The 10071-nt window shown below is 35.9% G+C and overlaps 1 protein-coding gene across 1 annotated transcript; it reads left to right on the top strand.

Annotated features, from left to right (window-relative positions):
- The first annotated feature begins 2596 nt into the window (after window positions 1–2596).
- Window positions 2597–3751, top strand: LOC122195336 (uncharacterized). The gene has a single exon (XM_052766298.1). It carries the CDS (start codon window positions 2597–2599, stop codon window positions 3749–3751), a length of 1155 nt encoding a protein of 384 aa, XP_052622258.1.
- Window positions 3752–10071: the final 6320 nt, after the last annotated feature.

The following is a 10071-nucleotide window of genomic DNA, read 5'->3' as shown; positions in this document are numbered from 1 at the left end:
CCAACACCAATATTCACCGAAGCAACCACAATATCCACTGCGGATGTTAGAGCCAACGTATCTGATACGGGGGTTCATACTGATGCACCCGAAACCACCCCAGCACCCGAAACCACAAAAGCATCCGAACCTACATCTATACCCGAAACAACCCAACCTGAACCTACCCATACTTCAGCTCCACCAGCTTCACCACCACCACCTTCTCCTGGTCATGTTTCAGAGGGTGACGAACCATTCCTTGGCAGGGAAAATATGACGTTTGACTCGGTCTACTATAGTCCGTTTCAAATTCAGAGTGATGACGATGACGATGCTCCCGTTACAAAACGACATCTCAAGGAGCTCCATGACAAAGTTGATTTGCTCATTGTCTCCTCTTCCACTTCTCAGTCATCCCTTTCTGAAGATGCAGTTCAGAAGATTGTTGACGCTTTCTCTAAGGCTCAGCAAGATTCCATTGCTTCTGCAACCTCTGCCATCGACACCTCAACAAAAGCCTGTCAGGCTGCGACCGAAAAAGTCGATAAACTATTTTCTGATGCCTCTTCTCTGTTAAAGTCTTTACAGGAGAGTGCAAATGTTGCTAAGACTATGTTGGAACCAATTGTTCAACAGTTGACAACGTCTGTCTCAACTGAGTTAAAGTCCTTCGCTTCATTTCGTCAAACGCTTTCCGACGACAACTCAGCCTTTCGCACAACCATAGACGAGCGTCTCTCGAAGCTCCAAGAAGATTTGGCTGCTGAGAACTCTCTTATGGATGTTCTTGCCAAGAAGACCACTGCTCTGAAGGTCAAGAGTGTTCAACTCTCCCATTCTCAACAGGAGATTGACTCTCTTCGGTCCGAAAGGGAGGTGATAAAGACGTGTGTTTCGGATGTCCACTCAGCCATCTCAAACATCCTCGAAGCACATGATCCTATCCTTAACTATTCTGTGAGGCGTACCCTTGCAGAAAAGCTCGCTCCCACCATTGCCCTGCTAAGCAAAATCGAAGGGCTACTTGATTTCGTGTCCATTCCGAAACAAGGGGAGAGAGGGAGTCTGTATCCCAACCACCTCATTCCTCAAAGGCAACTCACACTACCGAACCTCCTCCAGTAGGCCAAGCCTCCGGTTCGGGTGTGAAAGACAAAGGCAAAAATATTGTTGAGGAAGAAGAGGAAGAAGACAAAGAAACAATTGCCGACTTGTTGAAGCGTAGAAGTCGACGCAATGAGGCTGATGTCAGTGCTCGTGTGGCAAAAGAGGCTGAAGAAGCTGAACGAAAACAGAAGGAAGCCCACGACCTTCTTGAGAGTAGGAAAACTCTTTTTCCTTCTTGGACCCTCGAGAGGATGATAAAAGAAGTCATCGACACACCGAGTATCTTGTGGCTGGAACCTGTAATTTCTTTTGATTGTTCCAATATTGTCGACTCTCAATTTGACATGCCACTGACCCGAAAGGCGTTCATCTTTCATGCCTTCTCCAACGTTGCAGAGTTCCCTCATCCTTATCCACAGGTTGATCGGGACTTAATCGATTTCTATCTGAAGGCTGCTCAACCTCAGTATCAGACTTGGAGCGCTCAGAAGATTATCAACGTTCGGGTCTTGAAGCCGTATACTGAAGGGAACTTCATTAACATTCGGTTCAAGGTACTTCGGGGATCTGCCAAAACAGAGCATGCCATTTCCCTTGCAGATCTTCCGAATCTCAATCCCCATGATTGGATTATCTTGCACAACATCCTTCTCACCAACGAAGCTGAATATGGTCCGATCATCGACCATCTCAAGAGGATGCTAGTGTGCTACATCATGGAAGTTGCACTGATGGATCAGGAGATAGCAAGCGTATTTAAGAAGAAACCAAAAATATCTCCTGTTGGCTCTGCCAGTGATCTGAACCAAATGCAGATGGGCAGAATTGACTCAAGAAAGAATTCAGTCATGTTCACCAGAAACGAAGGACAGAAATGTCTTTTTGCCTTGGCTGACAAACATCTGTACACTATTGCCTGCTTAGAGCATGTTTTGGGGATCATCCACAGATGCAAGCAAAACTCAACGGATGATGTCAAGTACTTCGATCATATGATACAATGGTACATTCGGTTCAGACAGACTATTCTCGCTCTTATCACACGTTTGTTTGATACTGTAAAGAAGACACCCGTTGTTGGCCCAAGCAAGAAGAAGAAGTAGTCTCGCTCCAATTTGACGCAAAGGGGGAGATTTTTGGGTCGTGTTTTGTATTAAGTGTTGCGTCTATTGGGCTCGTTAGCTAGTCCGTTTTTGTATCTCCGGTATGGTCATGTCCATCCGTGAGTATAGTAGGGTTTATTATAAATATAGGTGCTTGCATGCATCTTAGGTTAACGATAGTAACGATAAATCAGAGCATTATTCAGAAGTTTTAATTATCGTTCTTGTAACCCTAAATCCTCTACAGCGGAAGTTCTTAGTCGAGCTCTGCTGAGGATTGTTTGAATTAATCATTCGACACATTGTGATTCAATCTTGTCTTGTTTATTGTTTTACGTTCTTCGCATTACCTGTTACAAAGATCTAATCGATCTTCAAGTTTATTTAATAAATTAACACCAATCATGGCAGATTCTCTTCTCTCCTCCATTGCTACCTTTCACACAACCAAAATCATTGTCACATATCCCACCAAGTACTCCTTTATTGGATCTATTACTGAAGCCATGCTCGCTCGTATCTCTGCGTCGAGTAACATTCTCCAACAATACAAGAAGCATCCATCTTCAGGTCCCAGGGAGCTTACGCCAGCCATGGTTCGCTCCATTGAAGAGGCTGACAAGCCAGCTAAAAGGAGTAAGAAAACTGATAATCAGAAGGAGATACCTGTTTCCAAACCAACCAAGGGGCAAACCCCCAAGAAGCGAAAGTCTGACAAGGTTGCTACATCACAGGCTCAACCGAAGAAGCAGAAGAAGCCCGCTAGAAGGCTTATACTACAATCCTCAAGTGATTCAGATTCAGAGTATGTTCCTCCTAAACATAAGAATGCTCCTCCTTCAGAATCTGAGAGCGAAAGCTCTGACGATGAGGCTTCGGGCCGAGGTAATACTCCGCCTAGCTCTCCTACCCCAGAAATTCTAGTTCGCTCTCACCCTCCTTCACCTCCACCTGTAACCATCCCACTATTTATCCCTCCAATATTTCCCATTCCAACCACTCAACCATTCACTACAATTCCCATCCCTACTCCCATATTCACATACACTTCCACTACCATTACTACCACAGGAGCTCACTCAACTACTCCCATTCCACCAGTAACAACCGAACCACTTGTCACAACCGAACCTCCAGCCACTACCAAACCCTTATCTCCCACTCAATCCACAGAAACAACCCCTATTCTAGGCGGTGAGGACTTGGAATTTGATTCCACGTATTTTAGTCCTTACCGTGTGCAGAGTGACGATGATGATGATGAGCCTGTTACAAAGCGTCATCTCAAGGCAGTGAACGAAAAACATGATCAACTGCTCTCATCCTCTTCCTCTGGAGCTTACTCTGAAGCGGCCTTAAAGGCTTTATTCACAACTGTTGTTCAAGAACACAGTGCCTCACTCTCTGCTGCCGCTAAATCCATTGAAGCATCCACTTCTCAATGCCAGCAAGCCTCTCTTGCTGTTGAGGCTTCAACCAAGGAGTGCAAGAAAGCGACCGCAAAAGTTGATAAACTAGTTTCTGAAGAATGCTCAAACAGTCAATGCTTCGGTGGATAATCTTCAACGTTCTCTTCAATCTGAACGTTCCAACCTTGAAGCTGCACGCCAGGCAATTGAAGCAGCCAACGAAACTTTACATGCTAACGTAAATGACCGATTGACTCAACTGGAGGCTGAGTTAGCTGTAGTGAATCGTATCATGGAGGAGCTAGATAGGCGAACCTCCAAGCTGAAAATGCAAAATTACAAGCTGCGTACTGCTACTGCTGAGGTCAACGACCTAAAGTCAGAAAGGGAGGTGATTCGGAGTTCTATTGCTGATGTTCACTCCATCCTCCTTCATCTCCTTGAGGCTCACGATCCTATCATCACTATAACTATCAGGAGCCATCTGGCTGACAAGCTCAGACCAGCATTGGACATCCTTAGTCGTATCGAGGGTGTTCCGGTGACTGGTGTCCATCCAAAACAAGGGGGAGAGAAGGTAACAACTCAACCTCCTTCGGGACCGAAACCATCTACTGAACCAAAGGGTAATGAAGCTTCGGTCAGTAACAAGGAGAAAAAGAAGAAGAAGATTGGTGAGGATGACACAGACAATGAGGATGATGTCTATGCTGAAAATCCTAAAAACCCCTTTCAGAAGGTAAAGCCCTCTAAAAAGGAAATGGAAGAAAACTACAAGAAACAAAAGGTTGAGCTCGAGCAAAAGCGAAAGGAGGCGGAGCTCCTAGAAAAGAAGAAGTCCATGTTTCCTGTCTGGAAAATAGATTCGCTTCAAAGATGCGCAATCGATGAGCCAAGCATTCTTTGGCTTGAGCCAATAATGTCGTTTGGGCTCGAGAACTCCAACGATGCACAGTTCGACATGCCAATCACACGAAATCCATTTATTATCCATTGCTTCAATTCGGCTGCTGCTATTCCTTCCCTAGACCCGAAGGTAGATAGGGATCTGCTAGAATTCTACTTGGAGTTTGCTCAACCCCAGTACTTTACCTGGAGTTCGAAGAAGATTACTTCTGTCAAGGTGTTGAAGCCCTACTCAGCGGGGAAGTTCATTAATGTCAAATTCAAAGTGACTCGAGGAACCGAAGGCTCAGTTCACAACTTCACCCTTGCTGATCTACTGAACCTTAATCCCCATGACTGGATACTCCTCAACAACATTCTTATGTCAAATCCTCAGGAGTACCAGCCAATAATTGATCATGTCAAGCGAATTCTTGTGTGCTACATTCACGAGGTAGCGAAGATGGACCAGGAGATCGCCTCTGCCATTCACAAGCGAACTACGATCAAGACTATGGGCAAAGCAGGCAATGTCAACACTATGGTCAAGGGGAAGATTGATACAAAGTACCACATTGTTATGTTCATCATAGGCGAAGGTCAGAAATGCCTGTTCGCTCTCGTTGACAAACACCTCTTCTCTACGTCTTGCTTGGAGCATATTTTAGAGATCATTCAGACGTGTGATCAGAACAGTGCAGCTGACAAGAAGTTGTTCACTGATATGCTGAGGTGGTATATCCAGTTTCGGCAGACACTTCTCGCAGTAATTCCCCGGCTGTTCAAAGTAATAAAGACAGTGAAGCCAACTCAGAAGAAATAATCTCTCGCCTCATTTGACGCAAAGGGGGAGATTGTTAGGATTATTATGTTGCGTCATGGGCTCGTTCCTTAGCCCAGTTTTGATTGTCGGTATTGGGCCTGTCCAACCGTGCATGTTTTTGTTCTAGGGTTTAGTATATAAGTTGCATGCATGCAGTCTTAGATGTTAACGCTTTTATAATTTTTCTCTCTGAGTTTTTGTAAACCTTAGCTCGCCTCTACAGTGGAAGTTCTTCATCGAGCTCTGCTGAGGCGTGACTTTATTGAATCATAAGCATATATTTGATTCTATTCTGTGTTCATTCACTTACTGTATTTGTCTTGTTTGATTTTCATAATCATACCTGTGAAAGATCTAATCGATCTAGAATTTAATTCTCATCAAGACTAATTTAATTCGTCATTAATGTCAATAATAATATTCTTTCAGAATGAATTCATATATAAAATAATAAGAGTGTATTCTAGGAGAACGAGAGTATATTTTACTAGAATACACCCTCATTCTTCATATTCCATACAACTTCATTATATTTTAAGTGAGAGAGTCCTGAAATAATGTTATTGCTGACATAAAAACCTAGATACGAATTCATTCTGAAAGAGTGTGATTGCTGACATTAATGACGAATTTAATTAATTTCCATAAAGAGAAAATTATAATTATAGATATCATTTAATATACATACAATTATGGAAACCATTTAATATCTATCATTATTTAGTTAAATAATAATATAATTTTACTAAATTCCTATTGGTGCATTCTAGCACACAATAAATGTAAAAAACACTTTAACCTAGCCCTATATATATATATATATATATATATATATATATATATATATATTACTATTTATTTTATTTTTTTTTCACTTATATTTTATTTTATTTAGTTTTAATTTTTACTATTTAGATTTTATTTGACATTTTTTTCGAATATATTGTCTAAAAGCAACTCCAACCTTAGACACTATAAAAAACACTAAAATGGTGTAAGTTTCACACAAAATCATTTTTCCATTCCAACCACACACTAAAAAATCTCATCAAAAATATATAATCAATATATTAGTTAAAAAGTAATATTTGTTATGTTTATTTATTTATCAAATTATTATAGATATCATTATCTTTCTTGAAATAGTTCCATAATTCCATCCACGGTTTGATATTCATATGAAACCACAACTTGTTCTAATTCCCCACCGTTTGATCTTTATATATATATATATATATATATATATATATATATATATATATATATATATATATATATATATATATAGGCTTAGGTTATTTTGTTTTTACTAACTATTGTGTGCGAGAATGCACAAATCTGGACCACCGGATGGAATAGAATCAAAGATCATGATTTGAAGGTGTATGATATCACAATAGGGTAACATGTACCATATAATCACACAAATTCCAGCATAAGGGCATTTTAGTCAATTAACCTATATTAAAAAAGGAAATTTTCGGATTTTTAGGGATAATTAATTCCTTTATTTTTTAAAATCTGAATATTTTAAATTAATTCAAATTTAAAAATCCGATTTTATTCTATCAGAATGGTAAACATTAATTAGTAAAGATATTTTCGATTTTATTCTTGCGGAATATATTTCCAATGCATATATTTTTGATAATTAACCTGATTTAATAATTCAACATATATTCTTCATATACATTAGAATGTGAATAGAAAATCATACATATTCTTACAAACTAATAGTCTTATACAATTTAATATAGTTATACATATTTTAACAGAATATCATAAAAAATGAATAAAAATATTAAGAAATAACATTCTTAAATATGCAATTACTAAGCAAATACACATGATCTTCATATATGGTACAAATAATGCACTTGATTCAAACTATGATGAAAATGTGATATATCATCGTAAGAATGTAATTCTTCGCAAAATATACTTGTTGTTGAACTCGATTCCAAATCTTTCTCTTGTATGATCAATATTGAATTTCTTCTTCAAGCCATTCTGAAAGAATAAGATGCATTGTTCGTTAGTATTACCAGTGAAGCTAATGTACTTGTTGTTAACAAACATTCTTAAAGACATTCTAACATAATGCATTTATACAAATAGAGACTATATAATAGAGAATGATAGCATATTCTAACAAAATTTATTTCATTTTTCCTATCTTGCAATATTTTTTACTTCTCCTATCTTAACAAATAAGGATATTGAAATCGAATTTTGTCAGAATAATAGACATTCTAAGAGTTTTGACAGAATATATACCACATGACCAGATGCTGACAGAATGTATTTCATTTTTCCTATCTTGCAATGTTTTTTTTACTTTTCCTATCTTGACAAATAAGGAGAGATTGAAATCGAATTCTGTCAGAATAATAGACATTCTAAGAGTTTTGACATAATACATTCTCTTTTAGGCATTTCCACAAACACCTTTCGTGCAAAATATATAGATAATAGAGAATCAAAGCTCCAAGTATAAAAAAACAAACATCCACCAATTGAAGATTTCTATGTGTTGTGAGTGTGGCTTGGCTTTCAATCACAAATAAAGAAAAGAACAAAATCTAAATTAAACAACACCAATTGAAGAATCGTTTGACAATCCATCTAAAGTGACAAAGAGGAAAAGATAACAGTTGTGTGTATGAAAAACGAAAGAGATAGACCTGAAGAGCTTGAAGGGTATAGAACTTGAAATCAAGTTTTTCGCCTGATTTAAAATCAACATACGATGTTGAAGAGTAACTGCGCTTGTGAAACCTATTCATCATCGTATGCTTCATCATCTCCTTCATTCTAATTAGCAGCCAATCTTCATAATCGTTTGAACTTAGAATCTGCATAATCAGATGGTGATTTTAGGGTTTATTGTGGTTGTGGTGGTCGTGGTGTCCGATGACTTTCGTGATTTACGGTTGGGTTGTGAAGAAGTGGAGCAGAAAATGAAGGCATGTCGTTCTTCCTCCTTTTATTTTGGTGATTTTAAAATCAAATCCCCCATTTATCTCAATTACCATAAATTTAGAGTCATGATTTACTAATTTACCATTTTTAATTTATTTAATGATTAATTTATTCCTAAATTCCTATTGGTACATTCATGCACACAATAGTTGCTAAAAACATTTAAACCTAGCTCTCTCTCTCTCTCCCTCTCTCTCTCTCTCTATATATATATATATATATATATATATATATATATATATATATATATATATATATATATATATATATATTACACCAAAACTATAAGTTACTCAAGAATACACAGAGGATATATCAATATTTGTCTTGACAAGTACGTATTACTCTCATAGATGTACCCTAATGTGAGCATAGGTTACTAAAAGTTGGGTAGCTCATGCAATAAATGAGAAGGCAATGCGAATGAAACAAGAAAGAAGTGTATACCCAGTGGAAATAGTCATTTTCTTACTATGTTGCTATGGAAAAGGTACATATTGGAACTAATAATATTTCTTTATCTCAAAAATATAGTCCATCTTTCTTTTTTGGTTTGTCTCAAAATTATAGTCTATTTCTAAAAATAAATAACATTTTTACCTAAATACTTCATCATTATTACTTAACCAACTAAACATTTATTGGAACATTAATTTAAAAGTAAGGATAAAACTGATATTTTATTGTATAAAGTTAATGTTAATTAATTTTTCTTTAATCTGTGTGTTTTTTGTCTGTTTCGTCAACAATTTTGGGACGGATAGAGTATATATATATATATATATATATATATATATATATATATATATATATATATATATATATGAAGAGAGAGAGAGAGAGAGAGAGATTTTAATTGAGAAAAAAAAAGATTAAAAACGGATGAATCAATCCCAGCCACACATCTGCCGTAAAATATTTCGACGAACCGGCGAAAATGAGAAAAGGGATACACGTGTGTTTTCAAACCAAATATGTTTCCTTAAACTATGCTGATCATTATCTTAATATATATATATAGAAAAAATATATATATATTTTTTTAGTTTTTAAATAGTTATTTTTATCGAAATTCTTTTTTAAATATATCAAAATTCATAATTTTTTACTCTCTATGAATAAACATCAATATTAATATAGTTTTATAATAAAATTATATTTTTTATAGTTTCAACTATTATTATTCATAAATGAATAAAAATGCATCTAATTTTTATTAGAGTATATTCGTTATTCACGTATTAATAAAACGAATGTATAATTTTTTTACAGTTTAAGTATCATTTATATATTAATATAACACATAATAATGTTTTATTACCTAAAATAGATTTTTTACATCGTATTTTATCATATTTATATTAATGTATAAATAAAAATGTATTAACTATCGTCATATGTTATATTCATATATGAATAAAACATTTATCAAATTTTTGTTACAGTTTAATTGTTATTCATATAGAATACATTATTAATTAAAAAAAATTGTGTTTTTGTATATATTAAATTGAGAATTAACATAGGGTAAAGAAATATATTTTGTTGAAAAACACATGTGAATTTTCAATATTTTTTATTTTCTCAATTCAATTTTACGTCTCTCTCTCTCTCTCTCTCTCTCTCTCTCTGTATATATATATATATATATATATATATATATATATATATATATATATATATATATATATATATATATATATATATATAGGGTTAGGTTCATGTGAGACGGCCTAATTTTGTGAGACCGTGAGACGCATTTTTTTATTTTATTTATTTA

The sequence above is a fragment of the Lactuca sativa genome, chromosome 8 (assembly GCF_002870075.4).
Source record: "Lactuca sativa cultivar Salinas chromosome 8, Lsat_Salinas_v11, whole genome shotgun sequence".
Taxonomy (NCBI): domain Eukaryota; kingdom Viridiplantae; phylum Streptophyta; class Magnoliopsida; order Asterales; family Asteraceae; genus Lactuca; species Lactuca sativa.
Note: the sequence above shows the minus strand (reverse complement) of the source record. Positions and strands in the feature narration are given on the sequence as shown.